At 55.2% G+C, this 27,370-nt stretch overlaps 3 protein-coding genes across 6 annotated transcripts in view; all 3 read left to right on the top strand.

Moving 5' to 3' along the window:
* The window catches only part of RASGRF1 (Ras protein specific guanine nucleotide releasing factor 1), a 28,449-nt gene extending 23,520 nt beyond the window's left edge, over positions 1-4,929 (top strand). For both annotated transcript variants that reach the window (XM_063170062.1, XM_063170061.1), the window contains exons 22-27: positions 265-349; positions 1,310-1,507; positions 2,254-2,333; positions 2,988-3,105; positions 3,357-3,425; positions 3,842-4,929. In XM_063170062.1, the coding sequence (XP_063026132.1) occupies positions 265-349; positions 1,310-1,507; positions 2,254-2,333; positions 2,988-3,105; positions 3,357-3,425; positions 3,842-3,934 (643 nt within the window). In that variant the 3' untranslated portion in view covers positions 3,935-4,929. The remainder of the gene's footprint in view (positions 1-264; positions 350-1,309; positions 1,508-2,253; positions 2,334-2,987; positions 3,106-3,356; positions 3,426-3,841) is intronic.
* A 243-nt stretch (positions 4,930-5,172) lies between these two features.
* CTSH (cathepsin H) lies at positions 5,173-11,541 on the top strand. The gene is made up of 12 exons (XM_063170063.1): positions 5,173-5,245; positions 5,377-5,408; positions 5,477-5,582; positions 5,671-5,741; positions 6,216-6,320; positions 6,578-6,664; positions 7,215-7,270; positions 8,288-8,369; positions 8,450-8,518; positions 8,901-9,007; positions 10,000-10,125; positions 10,766-11,541. Exons 1-12 carry the CDS (start codon positions 5,173-5,175, stop codon positions 10,839-10,841), a joined length of 990 nt encoding a protein of 329 aa, XP_063026133.1. The 3' UTR covers positions 10,842-11,541.
* A 1,343-nt stretch (positions 11,542-12,884) lies between these two features.
* BLM (BLM RecQ like helicase) lies at positions 12,885-27,162 on the top strand. 3 transcript variants are annotated; one of them, XM_063170060.1, is made up of 20 exons: positions 12,885-12,976; positions 14,398-14,566; positions 14,976-15,088; positions 15,438-15,570; positions 16,459-17,159; positions 17,856-18,032; positions 18,350-18,468; positions 19,115-19,228; positions 19,968-20,066; positions 20,154-20,302; positions 20,599-20,705; positions 21,459-21,619; positions 22,096-22,291; positions 23,026-23,216; positions 23,758-23,905; positions 24,240-24,439; positions 25,057-25,249; positions 25,390-25,512; positions 25,823-26,024; positions 26,830-27,162. In XM_063170060.1, the coding sequence occupies exons 4-20, from the start codon at positions 15,476-15,478 to the stop codon at positions 27,011-27,013; spliced, it is 3,159 nt and encodes a 1,052-aa protein (XP_063026130.1). In that variant the 5' UTR covers positions 12,885-12,976; positions 14,398-14,566; positions 14,976-15,088; positions 15,438-15,475; the 3' UTR covers positions 27,014-27,162. The 3 variants fall into 3 exon arrangements, with proteins under 3 accessions (XP_063026130.1, XP_063026128.1, XP_063026127.1); XM_063170058.1 differs by lacking the exon at positions 12,885-12,976 and having other exon boundaries at positions 13,310-14,566; positions 14,979-15,088; XM_063170057.1 differs by lacking the exon at positions 12,885-12,976 and having other exon boundaries at positions 13,310-14,566.
* Positions 27,163-27,370: the final 208 nt, after the last annotated feature.

Here is a 27,370-nt window from a genome sequence, read left to right as displayed (position 1 = left end):
TGGGCTTTGCCAGTAGCCCAGCCTTGGCTCAAGGGCAGATTTGGAGCTCTGTGGCTTCTCTGCTTTTGTGGGATGTCCCAAGGTAATCGGCTCAGGGACACCCTCCCACAACCAGCACACCTCCAGCCACATCCATGGTTCCTTTCCAGCAGTGTGGGGCAGACCCCGGGATCTCCACCCTGTGCGGATGCAGTGGAGCTTGCAGGGCTTGGACATCCCACAGAACTGGGGAATGAAAGTTGACCTGAGCACTGTGGTTTGCAGGGAATTCTTTGGGCAAGGCTGGATGAAGCTGGAGAAGAACGAGAGGACTCCATACATCATGAAGAACACAAAGCACTTCAATGATGTAGGTGCAGCTGCAGGGCACAGGCGGGTGGGCACGGGGGAGGCAGCTCTGCCCCCTGCCCAGGGCTGGGTGAGGGAGGGTCACCTGCCCCATGGCCCTGCCTGTCCCACAGGCTGTCCCTGCCCCATGGCCCTGCCTGCCTGAACACGCAATGCTACACCTGCCCCACGGGCCCTGCGTGCCCCACGGGCCCCGGGCAGCCAGTGCAGGGGGAGCCAGTCCTGGTGCAGCTGCTGTGCTGCTGGTGGGGCTGCAGCAGCACGGGGAGATCTCACCCTGCTGTGAGGCTGCGGTGCCCAGAGCCACGCTGAGGGCCGGGCTGGGGTGCCCAGAGCCACGCTGAGGGCTGGGCTGGGGTGCCCAGAGCCATGCTGAGGGCTGGGGAGCCCAGAGCCACGCTTAGGGCCAGGATGGGGTGCCCAGAGCCACGCTGAGGGCTGGGCTGGGGTGCCCAGAGCCATGCTGAGGGCTGGGGTGCCCAGAGCCATGCTGAGGGCTGGGGTGCCCAGAGCCACGCTGAGGGCCGGGCTGGGGTGCCCAGAGCCACGCTTAGGGCTGGGCTGGGGTGCCCAGAGCCACACTTAGGGCTGGGCTGGGGTGCCCAGAGCCACGCTGAGGGCCGGGCTGGGGTGCCCAGAGCCACGCTGAGGGCTGGGATGGGGTGCCCAGAGCCATGCTGAAGGCTGGGATGGGGTGCCCAGAGCCACGCTGAGGGCTGGGATGGGGTGCCCAGAGCCACGCTGAGGGCCAGGATGGGGTGCCCAGAGCCACGCTGAGGGCCAGGATGGGGTGCCCAGAGCCATGCTGAAGGCTGCGGTGCCCAGAGCCATGCTGAGGGCCAGGATGGGGTGCCCAGAGCCACGCTGAGGGCCAGGATGGGGTGCCCAGAGCCACGCTGAGGGCTGGGATGGGGTGCCCAGAGCCACGCTGAGGGCCAGGCTGGGGCTGTGTCTCCCCAAGGTCAGCAACCTGATCGCCTCGGAGATCATCCGCAACGAGGACATCGCGGCGCGCGCCAGCGCCATCGAGAAGTGGGTGGCGGTGGCCGACATCTGCCGCTGCCTGCACAACTACAACGCCGTGCTGGAGATCACCTCCTCCCTCAACCGCAGTGCCATCTTCCGCCTCAAGAAAACGTGGCTCAAGGTCTCCAAGCAGGTAGGCCGGCCCCGCCGGGGAGCTGGGCTTGCTGCGGGGCGTTGGGGCAGGAGTCAGGAAATGGGGAAAGGGGTTTCAGGTTGTTCTCAGGAGGGAGGTGGTGGGTGGACAGGCAGAGCCTGCCTTGGAGTCGGGTTATTCATGGAATCACAGGATTGTTTGGGTTAGAAAAGCTCTCTGAGACTGTGCAAGTCCAGCTGTTTCTTCAGCACTGCCAAGACCACCACTAACCCCTGGCCCCAAGTGCCACATCCACCTAGCTGTTAAATCCCTCCACTGACTCCACCACTGCCCGGGGCAGCTGTGCCCGGGCTGGGCAGCCATTACGAAATTTTCCTAGTATTAAATCTAAACCTTTCCTGACACAACTCCTCTCCCCTTGTCTCGTCACTAATTACCTGTGAGAAGACATTGTCCCCAGCTGCAAGGCAGAGGTGCAGTTAAACCTCTCTGAGCTGGCACCACTGTGGGCTCCCAGCAGCCAGGAGCAGTCGTTTTTGCTATAAAATGAGAAACCTGTGAATGAAAACAGGCGAGGGCAGAGGTGGGAGCAGGGGAGGCAGTGAGTGCACAGCCTGCTCACCTGCAGCCAGGTGTGACAGCCAGGGCACGCCGCACTGCGGAGGTGCAGGAACAGCTGCTGGGGTGGGCTGGAAGTGCCCCCGTGGCTCTGCAGGCTGCCCTCCAGCCACAGGGCGTGGGGGTTCTCCCAGGGGCCCTGCCAGCAGCACTCTGGTTTCTTGCAGACCAAGGCTCTGATTGATAAGCTCCAGAAGCTGGTGTCGTCGGAGGGCAGGTTCAAGAACCTGAGGGAGGCACTGAAAAAGTGAGTGAGTGGTGCTTCTCCTCCTGCCCCAGGGCTGCTCTGGGGCCTGCAGGGCGGGGGGAGCTGAGCTCTGCTCCCAGGATCACTCAGAGCCTGACTGAAGGCTGCCCTGTGGAGCCAGCACAGTGCCTGGCAGCGATGCCCAGGACTGAGCTGCTCCTTTGGGCAGCATGGGGAAAGATGGGAATAAAAGGGACTGCAAGGGGAAAATCACTGCCAGGCACCAGACAACAATTTTCCCCATCACTGTCACAGAATCATCAAATCCCAGAATGGTTTAGGTTGGAAGGGACCTTAAAGCTCATCCTGTTCCATTCCTCTCTGTGGGCAGGGCCCCCTTCCACTAGACCAGGTTGCCCATGGGAGCTTCTAAAGGTCTTCCTGACCCTCTGTGCTGTCTAAGCTGCCCCAGCCCATCTCCTGTATCCCATGGCTTTGTGAGGGGCGCAGCCACGGCTCCTGCCTGTCCTGCTGTGCTGGTGGGGATGAGGCCCAGGACACCAGGAGCCTTCCCTGGGAGAGCCCTCCTATATCAGAGAGAATCCTTCCACCTCTGCTGCACAGCTGCAGAGCTGTCCCCTTCTCCCCTGCCCTGCCCCAAGCTCCAAAGTGAGGGAGTTTTGCTCCTCATTCCTTTCCGGTTCACTCCTGAAGTTGTGACCCCCCGTGTGTCCCCTACCTGGGCATGTACCTGACGGACCTGGCCTTCATCGAAGAGGGCACCCCCAACTACACTGAGGATGGCCTGGTGAATTTCTCCAAAATGAGGATGGTGAGTGCTCCGGGGCTGGGCTGGGGTGACGTGGCTGTGGCCAGGTCTGTGTCCCCTCAGCCTCCACCTGCACAGCACCAGGAGGCCACACGTGTCCCCTGCACACACCTGGGGCTGTTCCCAGTGTCTGGAAGGGACAAAAGGCATCTGCATTGTGCTGTGCTGGGCGCCCCTGCCCTCCTGGGCCCTGGGACGGGTTCTCTGGGGGATGGCTGAGCCATGAGCGCCTCCTGTGTTTTACCCCTGTACAGATCTCACACATCATAAGGGAGATCCGCCAGTTCCAGCAAACCTCCTACAAGATCGAGCACCAGCCCAAGGTACAGCCCTGTCCCAGAGCCTCGGGCAGGCTCTGCCCCTCATCTCCCTCTTCCATCACAGCATCTAAGCCTTCTAACCTGGCAGCTCCCTGCTGGAGTCTGTTGGGGGGATCGGGGGATGGAGGGAGGCTGTGGGGGCTCAGCAGGCTCCCCCGTGGGCCCCAGGCAGCTGCAGCAGAGACGTTGCTGCAGAGGGCAGCATCGATGGACAGCCCCGGAGTGCTCGGGGGGGCACCCGGACCCGCTGAGGAGCAGCGGTGTGGGGGCAGCACGCCCTCCGCAGGGAGCAGCGTCCCTGCCGCCCCTGTGCCCGTGCTGGCCCCACCGCGAGACGGGCTGGCGGCTCTCACCCTCCCTGCGGCAGGGTTGGTGCCCCCGCTGTCGGGCTGTGCCCTCACGGCCCGCTCCGTCCCCAGGTGACGCAGTACCTGCTGGACCAGTCGGGCGTGATGGACGAGGAGTCCCTGTACGAAGCTTCTCTGCGGATAGAGCCCAAGCTGCCTTCGTGAGCGGCGCGGCCGCCGGACTCTCGCTGTACCCCTGTACATAGCCCCGCTCCACGGGCGCCCGGGAGCGACCCCCGTCCGTGCTTCCCCCGCCCCGGCCCGGCCCGGCCCGGCCCCGCCGCGCTCGTGTAGGATTCCCCGCCCCGTCTCGGTTTAACGCGCCGACACTTCGCTGGAGTCCCGGGCTCTTTTCCATGATGTTACTTTTGTCATTTGTTCCTCTTGGGGGGCTGGTGGTCGGGCAGGTGGGTCCCTGTGGGGCAGGTGAGACCTGTGGGGCAGGTGAGTCCCTGTGTCCCCGCGGGGCAGGGGAGTCCACCTGGGGCAGGCGAGTCCCCCTGGGGCAGGTGAGCTCCGTGTCCCCGCGGGGCTCTGGGGCGGCACAGAGCAGCTCTCCCTCGGGCAGTGCTGGCGGTTACATCCCAACTCTGTAAGGTGGCAGAAGGGAGCGCATTAAAGGTTGTCCCTCGGTGTGAGCTGCCCTCTGTGTGTGTGCCGCCCTGGTGCTGGCCGGGCACGGGGGGCCCTGGCTGCTGCCCTGGTGCCCCCGAAGCTGGGAAGATGGAAGCATCCCCTCGCCTCTCCTCTCCTCGCTGCATCCGGCTCCTGTTGATATGCTGTAGATCCGTGCCCTTGTGCCCACTCTGAGTACCATGACGTAGAGTTAGAGATGACGAGTGTTTTTATTACATCTACTGTAATCCTGGCTAACCACCCGCTAGCAGGATATAGTAATGTAGTGCTTATTCTGTGAATAGTACCTGGGTTTTTTACATTGTACAGTCCCTGACACGGTTCCCCGGCAGTGGCAGGCATGCTCCACTCACACAACACTTGCTGTAAGCAATACCTCGTGGTATGGGAATTCTCTTTCAAGCCCTAAAACTATTTCAACTTACAGCTTGTTTGGGAAAAAAAAAGATATTTCCATTTTTTTTGTAAAAATATATGTTTCCTGATTACCTCTTGCTAATAAATCTATTCTATCTCAGGGTGAACCGGGGTTTGTGATAGTTTTACGGGCGGGATAACGCCGGACCCGCCGGGCCGCAGGCCACGCCCAGAGCCGGTGCCCCGCCCAGGGCCCCGCCCAGGGCCGGTGCCACGCCCACCCAATGTCCCGCCCCTTGTCCCGCCCCCTGGCAGCGGCTCGACCCAATTCGGCCGCGCTCGGCTCGGCTCGGCGCGGTTTGGCTCCGCTGCGTCCCGCCCGTCCCGGTTCGGCCCGGCGCGGTTCGGCCATGGGCTGGCCCGCACTGCTGAGCGCGGCCGCGCTGTTGGCCGCCGCCGCCGCCTGGGAGCCCTCGGCCGAAGGTACGGGGGCACCGGGAGGGCAGGAGGCGGCTTGGCACGGCCCGGCCCGGCTCGGCTCGGCTCGGTTCGGGCCGGCCCCCGGTGCGGCAGAGCCGTGGCGGTGCCGCTGACGGGCCCGTTCTCTCCCGCAGAGGAGCAGCTGTTCAAGGCCTGGATGCTGCAGGTGAGCTCGGGGCCGGGCCGGGCCGAGCCGGGCCGGGTTCGGGGCCCTGACGTGCCGGTTCCCCGCAGAACGAGCGGCGCTACGGCCCCGAGGAGTACCCGCGGCGGCTGCGCATCTTCCTGGGCAACAAACGGCGCGTGGAGGAGCACAACGCCGGCAACCACAGCTTCCAGAGTAGGAGCCCGAGCCCCGAGCCCGCCCGGCCGCGGCCGGCCCTGGGCAGCACCCATCGCTGAGCAGTGTCCTCTTTTCCTCCCTCTAGTGGGCCTCAACCAGTTCTCGGATCTGACCTTCGCGGAGTTCAAAAAGCTCTACCTGTGGAGCGAGCCGCAGGTAAATGCTGGCTGGGTAAGAGAAGGAGGGGGTCCAGTGCGCCTATGAGAGGGTTCTGTAGTGATCTGCACCCCTGTGAGGGGTTCTGCATGACCTGCATCCCCATGAGGGGGTTCTGCATGACCCACACCCACTGCAGGGCCAGCATCCCTCGCTGTGCTGCCTGCAGTCCCCTGTGCTCAGGTCACATCCTGTGCCCCCAGCACCAGGGCAAGAGCCAGGTGAGCCCTGTTCCCCACCTTCATGGCTTTCAGTGCCTCGGCCCTGACTCCAGCCCAGCTGTCTGTTCTGCTGGCAGCTCCCTGAGCAGCCGGGGCACTGCAGCCAGGGCTGTAGGGGTGCAGGCTGGCAGGGGTGCAGGCTGGCAGAGCTCCCTGATGCAGTGGCCTGTGTGTGGGCTGGTCACCCGGGCAGGGTGGCTGTCGTGCCCCACTGGCCTGGTGGCACACCACAGCCCTCCTGCCCCACCTGCAGAACTGCTCAGCCACCAAGGGGAACCTCCTGCGCAGCTCTGGGCCACATCCCGACTCCATCGACTGGAGGAAGAAGGGGAATTTCGTGACACCCGTGAAAAACCAGGTGAGGGGTGTGTGACACGGCCAGAGGGGGCTGAAGGCTGCGGGCAGGCGCCATGCCCGAGGAGCAGGGCTGGGTGCCTGTGCCAGGGGAGCTCCCCCAGAGCTGTGCCATGCCTGGGGCTGAGCTGAAGGCCAGGCCCAGCTGCCAGCACGGAGTGGAGGCTCTGCACTGCTGCCATGCCCCCCTGCCCGTGTTTTGGGGAGGCTGGTGAGCCTGCAGCACCTCCTGGAGCCGTTCCTCTCCTGTTCTTCGTGTAGGGTCCCTGTGGGAGCTGCTGGACCTTTTCCACCACGGGCTGTTTGGAGTCTGCTATTGCCATTGCCACGGGAAAGCTGCTCTCTCTGGTGAGAGGTGTTCTGGCTCAGAGCCCTTTGAGGAGCAGGATGCAGCCAGAGGTGTGGGGACAGAAGCTGTGCCTGGCCCTGCCTGCCAGCCTCACTGCAGGCAGCACATTGGGAAATGTTGGTTTTTCAGCTCCCGGAGGATTTATATTCCTGAAGAACTAGAAAGACAGTAGCCGCTTACACAGCTTAGCAGAATAACTAAGGGCTGGGCGTGTTACAAACAAACCTGACCTTTGGAAAAGATCTCAGCCAGTGCTTCTGGGGGGGATGGATTCCTGGCAGGCGTGAGGAGGAATGCCTCTGGCAGCCAGGGCACCCCAGGCTGCTGCTCCAGGTCTTCCTTGTCTGCCTCCCTGGGACATGGAGCCATTTCCAGGGGACTCCCAGGGGTAAGGCAGTGCTGTGGTGGTGGTTGCAGCCAGCTGCACAGATAAACCAGCTCTCAGTTCCTGCTGTGCAGGTGCTTTTTGAGTCACTGACTCTGAGCACAGGTGTGGGACAATCACTGACTCAAAACTGTCAAGCACTGACTCAAAACCCTTCTCTGCAGGCAGAGCAGCAGTTGGTTGATTGCGCCCAGGCCTTCAACAACCACGGCTGCAGTGGGTAAGTCACAGAGGGTCAGAAAGAGCAAAAATTAGAGGCTCTTACATCCTGTGATGGACAGCCTTCCTCCAGATCTAGTGTCAGGCTCCTTCCACATTACGGAATGGCTTTTGTCTTCCCACGGCTGCAATGTGTCAGGGGAAGCAACTTTGGATTTGGTTGCTTGTTTTAATTTCACCCTCTGTAGAGGTTAGGATGTTTCACTAAATCTCCAGCATTTCCCAACCTCTGCTGTTCCTCTTTTGTTGGTTTTTATCTGAGGTATTTTCACACAGCAGCTGGAGGCTGGGCTCTGGTGGGCCCTGGGACAGCAAGGGGACTTCTGGCTGTTGTTCTGCCCCGAGTCACGCGCGTCTCTTGGCACCCTGAGGAACCCACAGAAACTTTAACTTCCTCTTTGGGAAGTTCCTCCTGGCCTTGCTAGAGAAGGCAGAGAGTAGAGCTTTCTGACAGCTTCTGTTTTCTGTGAGATAAGCGGTCCTAGATGGACGCTCAGAGCTGAGCAAAGCCACTCTTGGTGCTTTTTATCTCTCTTGTGACTCCTCCTTAGGCGTTTCCACATCGGCACTCCCTGATCATCTCTCTTTTCTTCCCTCCTGAGATGTGCTTCTGGAAGGTGGCCAGGGAAGGGAGCAGCTGCTTGCTGGAGCTGTGGGTGTCTCAATGTCCCCCAGCCAGGCTGCGCAGAGGGCACCAAAAAACACCTTTCATTCAGTATGTGAGGCTAGTGCTGTGTGGGCAGCTGACCTCACACCCTCAGGGCTCCTGGTGCTCTCCGGGGATCTGGCAGCTGGAGAATGGCCATGCCAGGCAGTCCAGGCAGGGAGATGCTGCCGGCACAGACTGGAGTTTGTGAGGCTCTGGGATAGACACTGCCCCTCCCTGGCTGGTGGGATTGGGCTGCACAGTGGGGAATGTCATGGCTTTGCTCTGCAGAGGCTGCAGCATTACAGAGTTCATCATTACCATCCTAATTAGCTGTTAGCATCCTAACGGAGCCCTGTTGTTGTCTCGCAGGGGCCTGCCCAGCCAAGCCTTCGAGTACATCCTGTACAACAAGGGGCTCATGGGGGAGGACAGCTACCCCTACCGGGCCAAGGTACTGCAGCATGGCCCCGGCCACCACCGCGGGGGCACAGCAGGGCTGGCACAGCCCCCACAGCACCTCTGTCCCCACAGAATGGCACCTGCAAGTTCCAGCCTGAGAAAGCCATCGCCTTTGTCAAGGACGTGATCAATATCACACAGGTGAGGCCCCGAGGGCTGAGATTCCAGACTGCCAGGGCTGTGCCAAGGGGAGGTCCTGGGGTGCCCAAGGTGTGCTGGGCTCACAGCTGCAGCCTGTGTGCTCCTGGAGAGACAGAGCTGCAGGGCACACTCCTGCTGTCCTGCACACCTTTTGGAAGTGGCATCAAGGAGGTGCTGGAGCCAAAACACAGGCCCTGGGGTCCTGCCTGCTTCCCTGGGGTGCCCCTCCAGGCTGGCACAGAGTCCCGGTTCTCCTGTTACAGCTCAGCAACGGATTGCTTGTCCTGCAGGACAGCAGGGTTATCCATGCCCCGTGCCCTGGCCAGCACAGCCAGGAGATGATGAGGATGATGAGATGATGACCCCGGATCCTCTCTTGCAGTATGACGAGGATGGCATGGTGGAGGCTGTGGGGAAGCACAACCCAGTGAGCTTTGCCTTTGAGGTGACAAGTGACTTCATGCACTACAGGAAAGGAGTGTATTCCAAGTGAGTGTGACCCTCGTTTGGTGAGGTGAGGGCAAGGGGAGCGTGTAGGGCTGGAGTCACGTGCATCCCTGTTTATCCTGCTGCATGCAGGAACACTGCACTGCGTTCTCACACTTCTTTTAAGTAGAAAATAGGGAAAAAAAGAGTAAAGAGAGCCTTGATGTACTGGTTCCTGAGGGGATGAGGGTGCAGCACAGGGAGGAGGGCTACAGGCTAGGAACCTGTCCAGCCTGGAGACCAGGTTGTGGTGGAATGAAGGTCAGCGAGTCAGGCAGCTTGGGGGACTCTGCAGCTCCCCACGGGGCTGGGGCTGTCCCAGCAGGGAAAAGTGTGTGTTTGGAGAAACAGAAAAATATTGGGGAGTAATGAACCCTCAGTCACGCAGAACTGCAGGGAAAGTGCGAGGGAGAGGCTGAGCCTGGGGCATCTGCCCCAGGGGGCTCTCAGGGAGGAGCGGGTGGTGATTCCAGAGGCTTTGCTGGGCCAAGAGCCAGTGATGCCACAGCTCAGTGCCAGCCCTGGGCAGGTGTGAGCTGTGAGGGCAGGGACATGGTCAGAGGAACACACCAGCAGCAGTTATCCTGTGGATTTACAGTCTAAGGTGGATTTGAAGTCAGAGTGCATGGAATAATTGATGCTCCAGTGCTTTCAGCACAGAGCAGCTGTTAACAGATCAAAAAAAAAGAAAATCTGAGGTGGATTATTGATCTTTTCCTGTGATGCAGTTTGAAAATGTTTAAAAATAGATGCTCTTGAGATGGGAGCATGTAGCATGAGCTGTCTTGTTTCACACCACAGGCAGCAGCTTTCAGCAAGTGAAGTTTAAAGGTTGAAAATTTAGAGGAAACACATATTTAGACCCAAGAGTTTGCTGTTCCTATGCAAAACACAGCATGCCCAGCTGTGTGTGCAGTGTGGCCAGCACTGCTGCCTGAGCAGTCCCTGGCCAATTGCAGGCTGCTGCTCAGAGCCCCCGTGTTGTCTCCCCACAGCCCCCGCTGCGAGCACACCCCTGACAAGGTGAACCACGCCGTGCTGGCCGTGGGCTACGGGGAGGAGGACGGCACTCCCTACTGGATCGTCAAGAACTCCTGGGGCCGCCTGTGGGGCATGCAGGGGTAAGGCTGCCTGCGGCTGGGCACGCACCCTGCCTGCTGGGGTGGCACCGCCTCAGCCCCTGCCCGCCCTGAGCCCTGCACTGAGCTCTGGCAGCTGGGAGGGCGCGGGCAATGGTGCCAGGCTGGGCGGTGGCATGGCTCACCAAGCCTGGCCTGGGCTCCCTGCCCAGCACAGCCTCGGCCCAGTGGAGCTGCTGAGGTGCCCAGGGCACAGCCAGGCTGCCAGAGCCGCTGGTTCCCCATAGTGCCCAAGGCACAGCCAGGCTGCCAGAGCCGCTGGTTCCATGGCTTCTCCCTGCTGGTCACACAGCCAGTGAGAGCAGCTTGTGCCAGGAGTGAGATCCCAGCTTCACAAGTGGGATTCTTGGGAGTGAGATGCAAATTCTGGTTCATTCAGGGTGTAAGGGGCAGGGGATGGCATTGCCTGGAGAGCTGAGGGGGAAGGGACCTCACAGGCTGTCCAGTGCCACCCCTGCCACGGCAGGGACACCTGCCACTGCCCTGGGTACTCCCAACGCCATCCAGCCTGGCCAGGGAGCAGGGGCAGCCACAGCAGCTCTGGCCACCTGTGCCAGGGCCTGCCCACGCTCACCTGCCACAGGAGGGAACGCTCACTCACAGCCATTTCTGTCTCTTTCAGGTATTTCCTTATCGAGCGAGGCAAGAACATGTGTGGGCTGGCTGCCTGTGCCTCCTACCCCGTTCCTCGGGTGTAGCAGGGGCAGGCTGGCCCGGGGCACGGGGCTGCAGTGCCTGATGTGCTCCAGGGCTGAGGCTGGCACCAGAGGGGCAGAACCGGTGCCAGGCCTGCCTGCTGGCAGTATCACCTGCTGGAGTGTGACCTGCTGGAGTGTGACCTGCTGGAGTGTCACCTGCAGGCAGCCTGGCTGTCACACACAGCAGCCGGGTTCTCCTGCAGCAGCAGCCCGAGCTGAGCCTGCCCTGTCCCTGCCAGGTTCCCTCCTCCTGCCGTGCCCAGGTGTGCCCAGGTGTGCCTCCATCCACCCCGGGGGCAGAAGGGCCTGCCTGGGTGCAGGGAAACCCCACAGGAACAGATTGAGGCCACACAGAGTTCCCCCAGCCCCTCGGGTGGCTTTCCTGCAATCACCAGGTGTAAATTGTAGGGATTTTAAAATTTTCCTTGAAGGCAATTTCCCTGTTCTTTATAGGAAGGATGAATGAGTGCTGTGATTTGTACACTTTTACCAATTTTGATGAAATGCTTGCTATATTTTGTATTAAAAACCAGGGTATTTTGATGCACATAGAGAAGAAACGGGTGATTTTTCTTTAACCCACCAGCGAAGAGCCCAGAACCTCGGTGCTGAGGAAATGAAGCCGCGTGTGAGCAGGGGCACGTCTATGTTGTTTCACAATGAAATCTCTCACTGACAATAAAGCTGCCTCGTCACCCGAGCGCTGTGCTGTGAACTCTGAGCGGGGGGCTGAGGGGCTCCGGCCTCCCGGCGCGGGCCAAGGCCGTGCGGGGCGCCGAGCGGGTCCGAGGCGGGAGGGAGCGGGGCTAAGGCGGGTCCGAGCCGGGAGGGAGCGGGGCTGAGGCGGGTCCAAGGCGGGAGGGAGCGGGGCTGAGGCGGGTCCGAGCCGGGAGGGAGCGGGGCTGAGGCGGGTCCAAGGCGGGTCCAAGGCGGGAGGGAGCGGGGCTGAGGCGGGTCCGAGCCGGGAGGGAGCGGGGCTGAGGCGGGTCCGAGCCGGGAGGGAGCGGGGCTGAGGCGGGTTCAAGGCAGGAGGGAGCGGGGCTGAGGCGGGTCCAAGGCGGGAGGGAGCGGGGCTAAGGCGGGTCCAAGGCGGGTCCGAGCCGGGAGGGAGCGGGGCTAAGGCGGGTCCAAGGCGGGAGGGAGCGGGGCTGAGGCGGGTCCAAGGCGGGTCCGAGCCGGGAGGGAGCGGGCCCGGCCTGAGGGCGGTGCCGCCATTTCCGGAAACACTTCAATTTCCGCCGCCGTGCTCCCCGCAGCCGTGCGTCACTTCCGTCCCGTCGCCTCCGGCCAATGGGGAGCCGGGGGCGGTTTTGGCGGCGAATGCGAAGCGCGGGCGGGAGGCTGCGGCGGGCGCCCCCTGGCGGCGGGGCGGTGCCGCGATGGCGGCCGTGCCGCAGAACAACCTGCGGGAGCAGCTGCAGCGGCACTCGGCCCGCGGGGCCCTGCGCGCCGCGCCGCCGCCGGCGCGGGACCGCCCGCCGTGAGTACCGGGGCCCGGGGCGGCGGGGCGGGGCGGCCGCCGCGGCCGGGGAGTCACCGGGGCTCCTCTCCTTGCAGGGGCTTCACCTTCAAGAAGGCGCCGCGGGGCCTCGGCGCCGCCGCCGTGCTGAGGGACAAGGACGTGAACATCTCGCTGGCCCTGCCCGCCTCGGCTCCGCCGCGGGGCTGTGTTCCGGCCTGTGCCTCCCCCGCGGCTCCCGCGGCCAGGCCGGCCAGCGCCGCTCCCGCCGGGAAAGCCGGGCCCGCTCCCGCCGGGAAGGCCGGCTCCGCTCCCGGCCCCGGCCCCGGCTCCGCTGCGGGCCCCGTTATCACCATCGGCGATGAGTGGGATGACATCGATGACTTCGACCTGTCGGGAATCGAAAAGAAGTTCTGTCGGCCGCCGCTGGTGTCCCCCAAGGGGCTGCGAGCCCCCGTTAAGGAGCCCCCGCGGCCCGGCCCCGGCCCGGCCCCGCGCGGCTCTCCCGGGACCCCGGGGCCCGGCGGCGGCGGGGAGGCAGCGGCGGAGGCCGAGCCGCGGCCCTGCTCGCAGCGCTCCGTGATCTGCCTGGAGGACTCGGCTGCGGGGCCCGCCTGCGGGGAGCGGGATGCTGCTGAGCCGCGCCGGGATGCGGGCAGCGCCGGGGCTCGCCCAGGTAAGGGCTGTGCGCAGGTACCGGGCTGGAGGAACCGCTGGGTGTGCGGGTACCGGGCTGGAGGAACAGCTGGGTGTGCGGGTACCGGGCTGGAGGAACAGCTGGGTGTGCGGGTACCGGGCTGGAGGAACAGCTGGGTGTGCGGGCACCGGGCTGGAGGAACCGCTGGGTGTGCGGGTACCGGGCTGGAGGAACAGCTGGGTGTGCGGGTACCGGGCTGGAGGAACCGCTGGGTGTGCAGGCACTGGGCTGGAAGAACAGCTGGGTGTGCGGGTACCGGGCTGGAGGAACAGCTGGGTGTGCGGGTACCGGGCTGGAGGAACCGCTGGGTGTGCGGGTACCGGGCTGGAGGAACAGCTGGGTCTGCGGGCACTGGGCTGGAAGAACGGCTGGGTTTGCACCCCGGGGCTTGGCTTGGCTTGGCTGCTCAGGAGTCACGGGGAGCTGTGTGCTCGGTACCCCCAGCCTGGAAGCAGGGCAGCGTCCTGCCCGTGCAGGAGCAGCAGCTGCTCGTGTGCTGCAGTTACAAATGTATGGCATTCCTGAAATGATCGATAATCTATAGGGATGCTATGGAGAGAAAAACACTCAGAAATTTCATGCAGAAGAGACCTGAACAGACCTGAATGAAATAAACCAGAAAAAGTGATTGCTCTCCATTTTTAACACAAGTATAAACACAAAAGAACTCCAACTCTCAGTTATGATCACAAAATTCCTGCCTGTCATTGCTTTGGCAGCTCTGTCCCACAGAACTGCTTTATTTTAGATTCCTTACCTCCTGTGTTTTGAAACTTTGGACCTTTATTTGGAAAATTAACATGTTTATGCCACTGAAAACATCAAAGAATGTTCTGGGATGCTGCCCTTACACTGAGTGGTGAAAACATTTGTGAACTGCATTTCTGTTTTTAATATTTTCTTGTCTTTTCCTTTCTCTGTGAAATTAATTTCAATAAGTTAATGATATTGACCTCTCTTTGTAGGATTTGTCTTTTAAGACACAATACATGTACATTTACCTTCCAGTTCCAGTACAGGGATTGTGCCAGCTAATGAGTCTGCACTCTTTTAAGGCTAGGATTTCATATAATAGGAGCTTTTAATAGAAACAGGTTTTTATATAAATCGTTTTTATAGAAAAGTATTGCAGAAAAATAGATCTCTTCAGTGTTTCACTTCTGCCAGGGACAGGTGACTGTAGGTTTATTCGTATCACTTTCCCACTTCAATGAGGGTTTGTGGGGATTTGTCTGTCTGTTTTACTGGGGAGACAAGGGAGCAGCAGGTTTTATCCTCTGGAAGTCAGAAGCTGGATCAAACGAGTGTTTTGGAATCTGGCTGCTGTTTTCCCCTCTGTCTGTGGCAGGCTGACTCAGTGTGCAGTGCTGCCCAGCAGTACCAATGCCCTTCTCCTGCAGCTGAGGGGGGCCAGGAGCCACAGCGGGCTGGGAGCAGCTCCCCAGCACTGGATGAGGCCGCCTGGCCGTGGGCAGGTGCTGACATCGAGGAGGATGACCCGGACATCATCCCTCCCTCCCCTGAGGAGGAGGAGCTGCCGCCCTTCTCCCTCTCTGCACAGAGTGCCAGGTAACCCGAGCTCGCTGCTGAAACCATCTGTCTGGTGCAGGAGCACAAAAGTACCAAAAACAGCCCAAACTCCTGCTTGTTAACGAGGCACAGGTTGAGCTCTGTCTCTTTGCTGCTTGCCAGGTTGATGGCTGGTGGCTGCAATTCATGCTTTATCAAATACTAATTTTATGGCTGATAAAATTAGTTTTAGCTGGCTTTCACTTCAAACAAAAGCAGAGTGACTTCTGTAGTGGGATGGGAGAAAATTCCACATGTTGGCACCCAGGATGAGTGACTGCTCAGCTCTTGGGTTCTGCCTGGGCCTTCAGGAATTCATCATTTTCACACATCTTAAATCCCACTGTTCTGTGGAAGTGCCTCAGTTTACAGAGATGTGTATTTTCGTGGCTTTTCCTTTTGGTGTTAGCAGCGTTTTCAGAGACTCTCCCACTGGAGGAAGGTGCACACCTGGCAGCTCCGAGGCCAGGCAGGAGAAAGTTCCCTCAGCACATCCTGGTGATGCCAATGCAGGAGATTCAGGTACACAAAATGCTTTGGAAATTCATATCTCTGATTTTGGGGATAGTCTGTAACTCTTTATTATCCTGTGTAATCCAAGAACATTAACAGATGGAGAATGAACATCTGTAGATGGAGAGTTGACATAAATGGTTGGATTACAGACAGATAATGAAAGACAAGGGCAAAAATATGTAGATTCATGGAGTTCCTGCACACAGAAACAGTTTCTTTGTGCACATGGACTCAAAGTATGTTGGAAGTAAATTGTTCAGACTGATTGACTGCAATCACTGTCCTCTGGAGGGTGGTATCCCGTGGGCACCCGTTGTGATGAAAATGCCTGTGCTGAGCTCCCTCCCCGTGGCAGGTGAGGCCGTGCCGGTGGCGCCGCGGCTGCTGGCGGTCATGGAGGCCATCTGCGAGCTGGTGGATGCCATCCCCCTGCAGGAGCTGCAGGCCCTGCGCTGTGCCCGCGCCCTGCTGCAGCACCGGGACCTCAGGTAGGCGGGAGCAGCTCCGTGTGCAGCAGGGAGCTGCCTGCAGGTGTCCCCAGCACTCTGGAGAACGAGCCCGGAGGGCTTTGGGAAGCTGGGAACAGAGTACCCCAAAGTGCTGCAAGCGCTGGGGTCCCCGTGTGCTGCCAGAGGGAGGAACCAGCTCCACGGGCAGCCTGAGGAGCTGCCTGGCACCAGGTGCTTCTGCACCCGCAGGGGATGTGCTGTAACCTGCCAGGTGTCCTCCTCAGTTCTCCTGCCACGGCATTCAGCTCAGTGTTGTCTCCTTCCTCGCTGACTGCAGGGATGGGGATTTCTCTTAATACCCCTGAATGTGTCGTCTTCCAGTGGAATTATTGCTGCCACAACCTGCTGCTCTGTCTGCTGCCTCACCTGAGGCACAATGCATGGACAAAGTATTGGGATTTGGGGTTTTGGTTAGATTCTTCCTGGACTGGAATCATTGAGCTTCTGTAAATGTTCTCAGTACAGCAACTTGTTTTATTTCTCATTGCTGTAGTCAGACATAGTCTTTAGAAAGTACCTAAAAACATGATTTGGTTCAGGCATACTTTTAACTTTAGGTTTTGCTTCTTAAGGATTTATTTTTTGTATTCTACCTTGCCTGGATCTGTTCCTTGCTTTTAGAAATTATTTTATATTGTGTCTGTAGAGATGATATCACAGTTTTGTCATTAGTTTCTTCTGGTGGTATTTTCTCTTCCCTAGATTTGTTTGAAATCATTTTCAAACATGGTGACTCAGAACCATATGTTATATGTTTAATAGCAGTGAGACAAAACTGTTTAATGAATGTTGTAGAACTTGGTAAATTATCGCTTGTGACTAAATATATATTTTTTTCATTCCTCCTTCCCTTGCTGTCTCTCCCAGGAGAAAACTGCTGGCTAATTCTGTCAGTTTGAAACAGAATGGCATCAACACCACTGTTCCTAGAAGCTGGAAGTCTCCCATGGAGCAGAGCCCTCGTGTGTGTCCTGGTGCAGGCTCTGGCCCAAGCTGGAGCTTCAGTTCTGACAGAAACTCCCCCAAATCCACAAACCTCCCGTCGGTGCTTTCTGTTCATTCCAGCGGCTCTTCTGCCAAAGCCAACCAAACCCTGGACAGCTCTTGTGCTTCAAGGCAGGGTGCTGAGGAGGGGCCCTGCCCAGGCCCTGCAGAGCTGCCTGGTGCCAGGGCAGGTGCCAGGGAGGGAGCTTCCCTCAGGCTGAGCCTGCAGTCCTGCGACAGCAGCTGGGCCAGCAGTCCTGGGCCGAGGAGCGGGGTGCAGCCCCTGACCAGCACGGCCCCGAGAGCCCAGAGCACAGCCCCCGCTGCAGGGCACAGCCTGGGCACCGACGATCTGGAGCTGGATGCGTTTGACATCGATGACCTGGAGGAGGAGGACTGGGACAGTGCGGTGCCCGTGCCCGCCCCTGCAGTGCCACCCACGCCGCCGTGCCTGCCCTGCCCGCAGGGGCCGCCTGCCCGGTCCCTCCTGTCCAAGATCATGTCCAGGGCCAAGGGGTCGGCTGTGGGCTCCACTCCTGCTGCTCCAAAGCCAGCCCTCCCCATGGCAGCAAAGAACCATCCAGGTGAACTGCACTCCCGAGGGTTATTGGGGTTTTCCATTTTTAAATTCTTATTTATTTCTTTTTGAATCTAATACCAAGTAACTACTACAGATCACATCCATGCCTTTTGTTTCTGTGGAAGTTTCTTTTGGTTCCTTTTTTGCAAAGTCGTCTTGGAGTATTTTTTTCCTCTAAATGATGCTAATCTTGAATATTCCCTTCCCGTGCTGGTTTCAGTCTGCTGGAAGATGAAGCTGCTAAAATTGGAAATGAGAGTATTTCTATGTTTTAGTTAAATAATGATTCTGCAGCTTTTGATTCAAAGCTGTACAATGGTTTTCACTGCAAGATGTTCCAGAATGGGTTTGTGGAAGCAAACTTAGTCCCTTCAGGGCCCAGGGTTGGTCAGTGTCATTTCAGGTTAATATAGGGACAAGCTGGCAAAAGGGGAGGTGAAAATCAGAGTCACAGAATGGTTTGGGGTGGACGAGACCTTAAAACCCATCCAGTGCCCCTCCTGCCATGGCAGGGACACCTTCCACTATCCCAGGGTGCTCCAAGCCCTGTCCAGCCTGGCCTTGGGCACTGCCAGGGATCCAGGGGCAGCCACAGCTGCTCTGGGCACCCTGTGCCAGGGCCTGCCCACCCTCACAGGGAACAATTCCTTCTGTAACTTCATGTCATAACTTGCTCTAATTACATTTTTTTGTCTTCCAGATCCAGTGGTTCATAACCCTGCACTGGAGCGTTTCAGGGGCATGAAATTTCCCCATTCTGCAGAAATGATGAATATATTCCACAAGAAGTTTGGGTTGCACTGTTTCCGGACAAACCAGCTGGAGGCCATCAATGCTGCCCTGCTGGGGGAGGATTGTTTCATCCTCATGCCCACAGGTACAGGGTACCAACATGCAGCTCCTTTTGCAAGCTTTGGGACAAGCTTTTCCTCTGTGTCTTTGAGCTGCTGGAATTCTGTGACTGTAGGATTTCAGGACTATTGTTGCACTGGGGTATTTTGAGTGAGGGGATTGAATTTCTGCTTTCCTTAGTAATTCACACAGTAACTCTTCCTTATCCTACAGGTGTCACTTAGTGGCAGGCACTGGTCGAAACGTGTTGTTTCCAGAAGTGCTGTAAAGTGGGAAATAAGGAGTAGGTGTCCATCCCTTTTCTCGATAGCCAACCCTTGCTGTGTTGTCTCATCCTCACAGGAGGTGGGAAGAGCCTGTGCTACCAGTTACCAGCCTGTGTCTCTGCCGGGGTCACCATCGTTATTTCTCCGCTCAGGTCGCTCATCATCGATCAGGTTCAGAAGCTCAAGACTTTAGATGTAAGTTCCAGCAGCTTTATTGAGTGAAGCTGCAGGTAACTGGATTAGAAATCTGAAATTTTACAGCAAATCTTGTGTCTCCCGGATATAGACTGCATAAATAGATTAGGTGGACACTGTGAACGGCACAGGAAGTTGCCTGGGAACAGCTAAATTGGATGAACTCGAATATCTTGGCAGTGTGACCGCTGGATTTATTGCTGCTCCTGGTGTTGGGTGTTGCAGCTGCGTTTTGCAGAGCAGGGGCTGGTTCTGAGATTTGTGATCACTCGCCTACACAGGAGCAGCCTGGCCCTGCAGTGGGAATGAGCCCCAGGGGCTCCTGGGCTGGGGGGATTCTGGAGGTGCCAAACGTCTTTGCAAACATGATATACAGAGCAGAAATGCATGTGCAGGAGATCACAGGATCCCAGGATGGCTTGGGTTGGAAGGGATCTTAAAGTTCACCTTGTTTCACCCCTCACCATGGGCAGGGACACCTTCCCCTGGCCCAGGCTGGTCAGATGTGTGTTCCAAATGTGTGTTCCCAAGGCTGACTGCTTAGGAAATGGTTTGTAATGAGAGGTTGGGAGCTTCTTCATTTGGAGGTTCTGTTTTGCATGTAATAAAGCTCAATATATGTATTTATAATTTTTTTTTAATATAGATTGCTGCAACATACCTGACTGGTGACAGAACAGATGCTGATGCCTCAAAAATCTACATGCAGTTGTCAAAGAAAGACCCTGTGATAAAGCTGCTGTATGTCACCCCTGAGAAGGTCTGTACTTCATCTTCAATTGTAAAACCATAGGGGCTACAAGGGGGAGATGTGAGGTGCTGAAAATCTGCACTCAGAGAAGGCTTCTGGGGAAAAAATGCTAGGTTTTGGGTAACTCATTAAGAATCTATATGGATGTAGCTAATTTCAGTCAGTAATTAGCCAAGAATAAGAACTGAGTATGTCTGTAAAATGTAAACTCCTGCAACAAGCTCCCATGCCCAGCTGTTTCAATCTATCTTGATGCACATTAGTGTTAATCACTGTCCTGTAGCTACTAAATCCAGACTGCTCTGAATAGGGTGATACAGGGAAAATGCAGCATTGTCAGGGTGATAGGGAATTGTCAGAGCTTGCCTTGGGCTGCATTATATGCCTCCTTAAAAATATGTTATTGCACAAAAGCTTTGTAAGAGGGAGCTGGTTAGTGTGCTGATTGTGTTTCTCTCTTCAGCATTATTTTTCCCTGTTTCCTGACATAAGTAATTTAAATTTACTGAAATTTCCTCAGAATAAGGGGCCTTGGGGTGGGTGATCCCAGAACCTGGTGGGAATTCCCACAGCAGCTGCTTGGTTAGAATGCAGCTGGCTGGGATCATCTCTGTGCCTTGAGCACTCAGCTGGGCAGTGCAGGGTGATTCTGCAGCGCAGGACAGTGCTTTGTGTGCTCTCAGCCAGCCCAGCTGACACTTGTAGCCCAGGTATTTTGCTTTCCATTGCCACTGGTGGCGTGTCCCAGGTGTGTGCCAGCAGCCGCCTGATGTCCGCCCTGGAGAACCTCTACGACAGGAAACTCCTGGCACGTTTTGTCATTGACGAGGCCCACTGTGTCAGCCAGGTAAAACCTCCCCTTGTTTTCAGGAGTGCCAGAGGACTCGGCTGGAGCGTTGTGCTGAGTTGCACTGAAATTGTGTTTTCCACCCAGTGGGGCCATGACTTCCGCCAGGATTACAAGCGGCTGAACACGCTGCGCAGGAAGTTCCGCTCCGTGCCCATGATGGCCCTGACTGCCACCGCCAACCCCCGCGTGCAGAAGGACATCCTCAACCAGCTCGAGATGCTCAAGCCACAAGTGTGAGTTGCTCAGCAGGCTTCTGGAACCCTTTTTTTGTGCCACAGAATTTCTGAGTGGAAAACTTAGTGAAGTAGAAAAAGCCTCACAGGTCCATCTAAAATCCTTACGTGGCTATATCTGATGAAATTAAATTAAATTAAACGCATGCATGGCATTTAATAGGAGGTAGATTTAAAATATTAACATAAGAAGCAAAAAACTCACCAAGCCCCTCCTTGCATGATGAAGGAAGCTGTTTAACACAACATAGCTGTATCCATAAGGCTGACGAGCACCATGAACTGTCGCATTTCAGGTTTACAATGAGCTTCAACAGGCATAACTTGAAATATGATGTGTTGCCCAAGAAGCCAAAGAAGGTGGCGATGGATTGCTTGGAATGGATTAAAAAATATCACCCCCGTGAGTATTCAGCAGCATGATGCCCACAGGCCTTTTCATGAACCACTTCTCAAGGCAGTAAAAGCTTTTATAATGCTATAATAGTGATATATTTACCAGAAAAGCAAGATGGGGGTAAAGTGATGTTACTGAAAATGGGAATCAGATTTTTGTGCATTCTAAAGTTGAGAATTTAAGTTAAGATGGAAAAGTCAATTATGGTGATGCTCTTGAATGACCCTTCTGGAGCCTGCCAGAGCTTTTAGGATCATGTCTTCACAGAAAAAAGGTCACCCAATATCTTAATTGTTTAATTGCATTGGTCTGCTTATCTGTAATTCCCCTTGAAGCTATCTTCAGAGATTCCCATCTTTCTAGACTCACTTTGGAGTCCTGCAGCTCCTGCTGCTGTAACTGGATTACCAAGCTCCCTCAGAGATTCTCCCATGCTGTACCCTCAGAGAGAGCATTTACTGGACTTTTCTAACTCTTGAATTATATAGGTTTCGTTCATATATGCTAAATCCTGAGATTGTGAAATACTGATGAGGAAAACATTTCTTCATTCAACTTTATCAAAAGCCCAAAAAGACTGTGTAGGAAAGACTGTCAAGACTATCTGTACTAATAAAATAAGTTCTATAGTGAAGCAGTTATATCTTTACTCTTATCTTTATTCCTCTGGGGAGAGGTCGGTGTCTGCTTGGCAGGCTGAGCAGGGAAAGCAACTAAAACTGTACTGTAGTCCAGATTTCTTTTCCCATCTCTTTGCAGATGACTCTGGGATAATCTATTGCCTTTCCCGGCACGAGTGTGACACCACAGCAGCCATCCTGCAGAAGGAGGGGCTGGCTGCCCTGGCCTACCACGCCGGCCTCACCGATTCCAACAGGGATCTGGTGCAGCAGAAGTGGGTTAATCAGGAGGGATGCCAGGTGAAGAAAAAATGGGAGGAAAAGGGAAGAAAATCCGGGCACTTTTATCCCTGTTGGCCTGGGAAATAATAGGGAAGTTGTTATCACCGAATGCAGTATTGAATAGCTGATCCCAGCAGACCTGCTGGGGCACAGCTCCCACCTTCCACTGGGAATTCTGTGATTGAAAGGTTGTAGCACTGCACCCCGAGGTGTGCTACTCCAGCAGGGAGGACCTGAGCAGGGCAGGGCTTCAGAAACAGCTCCTGGCGCACTGCTCTGCAGAGCCTGGGGTTTGGGTTTTGTGTCTGGAGTGGCTCCTCCAACAGGAGGGGAGGTTGTTGCTGTTTTGTGCTTGTTCTGCACTGTTACAGCTGAAATTCTGAGTCCTCCAGGTTTGCCAATCCAGGTCCCTCATGGAAAGGTCTGCTTTCCGTGCAGTGCTGCAGGAGTGATTTCCATAATGTGTGTCTAGAGCATTATGATCTCCTTCCCAGGTGATATGTGCAACAATTGCCTTTGGAATGGGCATCGACAAGCCCGACGTGCGCTACGTTATCCACGCGTCCCTTCCCAAATCCATCGAGGGCTACTACCAGGAGTCTGGCAGAGCTGGCAGGGATGGAGAGATGTCCCACTGCCTGCTCTTCTACAGCTACAGTGATGTCACCAGGCTGAGAAGGCTCATCCTGAGTGAGTTCTCCTCTGGGGACTTGGAGATGACATTACAGCATCACATTGTTGCTGGTCTCATTTTAGCCTGTGTTACTTTCCTTTTACAAATGCCATGGATAGTTCAGTATTGCAGGGAGGGAAGAACTGGGAATCCTTACCTGGATGGTTTTCATTCAGGTGCCAGGAGCAGGATTTTTGTCACTTGTACTTAATTTTAGTTAAAACCATTTTGCTTCACAGAATCATGGAATTGTTAAGGGTGGAAAAACCTTTAATATCATCAAATCCAACTGTCAGACCAGCTCCACCCCCCTGTTCACCACTAAAACATGTCCTCAAGTGACACATCCAGATACTTTTTGAGCACTTCCAAACATACTGACTCCATTTAGGGCATCCTGTGCCAGGGCTTTGCTACCCTTTCTATGTAGAAACTGTTCTTGATATCTTATCTAAATCTCTCCTGACACAACTTGAGGCCACTTTCTCTCATGCTGTCATGCTTACCCTTCTCTTGATTTTTGTCATTCTAGCCTTATTTTCCTTCTCCAGTTCTCTAAAACTTGAGAGATAAAATCTGTCCTACATCTGTTCTGTACTAACCCACTCATCTTTTCTTGAGCAAAGCCAATATTGCGTTTTAAACAAAGGCAGTATTGCGGGTTTTTTAAGCAAAGCCAGTTTTTATTCGCATTCCATGAAAGGGCAGAGGTGCAGCTTTAACAAACACCACTGAATTTGCTGTGTTTCAGTGGAGAAGGATGGGAACAGCCACACGAGGCAGACCCACTTCAACAACCTGTACAGCATGGTGCACTACTGCGAGAACGTGGTCGAGTGCCGCCGCGTCCAGCTGCTCGCCTACTTCGGGGAGACCAACTTCAACCCCACCTTCTGCAAAGATCACCCAGAGGTGATTTGTGACAACTGCAGTAGAAAGAAGGTAAACCCCAAAGGTTTTATTTGTAGTGGTGTTAAACTGAATTTGTATTTAGTTGCATCTATAAGCGGTTACACGACAGGGAAGGGATCCTGATCAGTTTTGTACCTGTGGATATTGTGTCTCAGCTCTGTGTTTGAAACATTTCCTTATACAGCTGTGATTGGAACCAAATTTGATGAGGATAATGCCTATTTAGTCTCATTCTAATGTTCTAGAGCGCAGCAGGATAATTACAGGAATGCTTCCCAAATGATTTACCTTGATTGCCAGTATTTACCCAGCAATCTTGCACCTCACTCTACACAAATAACCCTGAGAGGATTATATACAGTCAGTTGGACTGGTTTTGTGTTATCACATCCAGAATCTCTGTGACTGTATCACTGAAGGTTTCTAACTAGGAAGTCACGGTTTCTTTATTTGGAGCAAACTCAATTCACAGCTGAGAAAAGCTCAATCATGGAAACTGAGGTTGTCAGTAACAGCCTGGATTAGGGCAGGAACACGTAATGGCATGTCCTGATGGGGTGTGACTTCACAGGATTATAAATCACGGAATGTGACCGAGGATGTGAAGAGCATTGTGCGGTTTGTGCGCGAGCACTGCGCGCAGGCGGGGCGGGTGAACGGCAACAGGAACCCAGGCTCTGGCAGGTACACCCTCAACATGATGGTGGACATTTTCCTAGGTGAGTGTTCTCCCAGAAACTCCTCAATGACCTGCTGCACAAATCCCTGACCAGGAATCAAGAGGGTTGTGCAATGCCAGCAGGTGTTTAAAAAAAAAAACGTGTATTTTGCAAAGTTAATTTTCCCAGGAATCTCTTGGTGGTAAGTGATCCAAAATAAATGAAACTGAAGATTTAATCCATTTCAGGTTGCTATAGTGATAATATTGGTTTTCCAGTGTTTAAAGGCTTTTTTGAATGTGAACAGACTGCCTTGGGAATCTCCCACACATCTGTAAATGCGTGTACATGGTCTTTGTGAGTACAGGCTCATCCTATGCTTTCTGTTGCACAGGTTCAACGAGTGCCAAGATTCAGTCTGGAATATTTGGGAAGGGGGCTGCCTATTCCAGGCACAATGCTGAAAGGCTGTTCAGAAAACTGGTCCTGGACAAGATCCTGGATGAGGATCTGTACATCACAGCTAATGACCAGGCAGTGGCATATGTCATTCTGGGAGAGAGAGCTCAGGCTGTGCTGGATGGGTCACTCCAGGTGTGTAAATCCAACACGTGTGATTCCTAGCCCAGTATTCCAGTAATAATATTGTGGGGCAAAAAGTGAGTTTGAGAGGCTTGGAGAGGTCTAAATCTTTCTCTTCTTCCCCACCCATCTAATTCCTGCTGGACAGTGAAGGAAAGTTCTGACCTCCACAGAAAGATGACTAAGAAGAGAAAGAAGAAGAACCAGCACTCCCTTCTTTGTTTTCTACTCTATTTTTTCCTAGTCATTGGTGGGATCTGGTGGAATAGGCACTTCATGAAGGTCGTGGAACAGTCCCAGGTTTCTTGAGGCAACACCTCCTCTGCATTAGTGCTGTGTTTGGAGGAGGACAGAGCCCTGAGCATTACCCCAGTGACCTCTGTTTGAAGCCAGCCGGGAACTGGGCTCTTGGAGGTTTTCCTTCTCTCTAAACTCTTCCAGCCCTTTGTTGAGGAAACTGGGGTGGGGCTGAGTAACCTGTAAAAACTTACTTTAAAAATATATGCTGGGTGAACAGCTTTTTTTGGTCCATCAGAGGATATCTCAGTTTCCTGTGCTGTGTCCCTGTGTTATCAGTCAGGGTGTGCAGGAACTCCCTGGCAGCAGTTACAGATGGCTCATTTTAACAGGTGGAGTTCCACGAGACAGAGAGTGCCAGTGCCATCAGAAAGCAAAGGGCTTCCATGGCAAAGATGTCCCAGCGGGAAGAGATGGTGAAACAGTGCCTCAGTGAACTTACAGACACCTGCAAAACCCTGGGCAAAGTCTTTGACGTGCATTACTTCAATATCTTCAGTACTTCCACCCTAAAGAAAATAGCAGGTAAGGCCAGGTTTCTCAGAAGTCTTTTGGGGCTTCTGCATGGAAGGGCATGGAAAGAAATTTATTTCTTTCTTTATAAAGAGGTATCTTTATAAAAAGTTATTTGTTTGACATGTCTGAGGGTTACTTTTGTGCTGCAGAAACCTTGTCCTCAGACGTGGAGGTGTTGCTGCAGATTGATGGTGTCACAGAAGACAAACTGGAGAAGTATGGTGCAGAAATAATTAAAGTGATGGATAAGTACTCAGAATGCTCCATCCCAGGTGTGCTTTGTACCTCAACATGTACTTCTGTTCAGTGCCTTTCTCTCCTCCTCTAGCAGATGGTTGATTCAAAAATTACCATGATTTAATCACAAATAACTAATTTTTGCAGTTCAATAATTCCAAAAGGGAGCAATCACTTTCGGAACACACCCAAGTCTTTCTGCCTTCCCACTAGAGATAAATTCGGGGGTGGGGCAGTGCAGAGGAGGCGAGGAACGGCCAGGACAGATGTTCTGACACCAGCAGAGTGTCCTGACTGGCCTGGGTGCTCCCTGACTGAGTTGGTTTTCCCTCTCTGCCTGTGTAGAAGATGCCGCCCGCCCGGGCGGGGACACGGGGAGCACGGGCTCGCTGGGGAGCGATGGGGAGGCAGAGGATGCAGGCACAACCTCCAGCTATTTTGGCAATAACACAAACCAGAGGAGGAAGAGGAAGCGGGCGCCCACCTCCAGGGACTCCAAGAGGAAAAGGACGGGTGCTGGTGGCAGCCAGCAGTTCCACCCCAGAGGGTACGTGCCTGAGGTCACTTCTCTCTGCACAGTGATGGTCCCAGAACTGCAGTTACCCCACTGCATGGGCTTAAATAATGGTGTTAAAACTATCCAGGTGCCTGGTCAGAGCTGCTCCGCTCTGCTTTTCTGCATATTTGCTTTTGAAAGCTGATGAGGAAGGATATTTACCAGTTGTCCTCACACTTGACTGTTGCAGGCTAAGCAGGGAACACCATTTCAGTGTTCTGCCATAGTTAGCATTAGCAGCTCACCAGGTTCCTTGCTTGAAATCACAAACAGGTCTTAAAACTTTGAACACTTGATGGAATATTTGAACTTCAGCCCCTTGTTAATTCATATTCTCCTTCTGATTGTATCATGCAAAGCAACACCTGCATCTGCTGTTGGTTGGTCTTGAGCTTCTCAGGCAGATCTCCCACTTCCCAAGGATTTCCCCTTCCCTCCCCCAATTCTCATAATTCTGCTCCCTGTTTTTTGTAGCAAATGGTTTTCCCAGCCCAGCAGGTTTTGTCCCACCCTTGGCACTTTCCCATCTACTGGAATATCTGTCATTAGCTCTGCTGCCTTGGAAGTGTGACTTGTGGTTGCTGCTGACCCTTGCGTACATCCCAGAGCAACAGCTGTACTGTTTGCATTTCAGAGGTCGTTTTGCAGCCATGTGTGTTAAAAAAAAAAAAAATCACAAAATGAGTGTGTAGTCCTCCAGAAAATGCAGTGGTGGTGCCTGTGTGAGCGCAGGCTGGTGCAGGGGCCAGGGCAGGTGCCACAGGTGTCTCACACACGCCTTCTCTGATTTTTGCAGTGGCTACAGCAGGTACAGAAGGACCAAGAAGCTGCCCAGTTCGAAGGCTTCAGCCTCCTCCGGTGCCAGCTCCGGGTCCTACAGCGTTGGTGGCACACAGGGAGCTGCTGGGAAGCTGGCCATGATGGCACTGCCCAAACCCAAATCTAGGAGCTTCCTTCAGCCTTCATATTCCATATTTTAGCTGGGAAATGCAATTACTGGATGAATTTCCCGAAGATGGAATCACTGTTTATTAAATTTTTGTTTCGTTTGCTGCTGCTGAACCTTTTGGGACTTGTGTATTTGTTGAGTACAAAAGCTCACATTAAATAAGTATTTTTTAACTTGTCAGTATTTTTGGGCCTTTTTGCTTGTGAGTAGTTCTAGAAACTCTCCCCTGCTGGTGACTCCTGCCTGTGCTGCTGCTGTACAGCCCCCTCAGGGACATGATCATGACCACAGATGCTGGGGGCTGCATGTCCCCAAGGCTGTGGCTGCCTCTATCCTCGCTTGCTCCTGTCTCAGTGCTCCGGAGCTGGGAGCTGGGCTGCTCCTCTGG

The sequence above is a fragment of the Melospiza melodia genome, chromosome 15 (genome assembly GCF_035770615.1).
Source record: "Melospiza melodia melodia isolate bMelMel2 chromosome 15, bMelMel2.pri, whole genome shotgun sequence".
NCBI classification, from domain to species: domain Eukaryota; kingdom Metazoa; phylum Chordata; class Aves; order Passeriformes; family Passerellidae; genus Melospiza; species Melospiza melodia.
The sequence above is the reverse complement of the archived record's forward strand: the minus strand, read 5'-3'. Positions and strand labels throughout refer to the sequence as shown.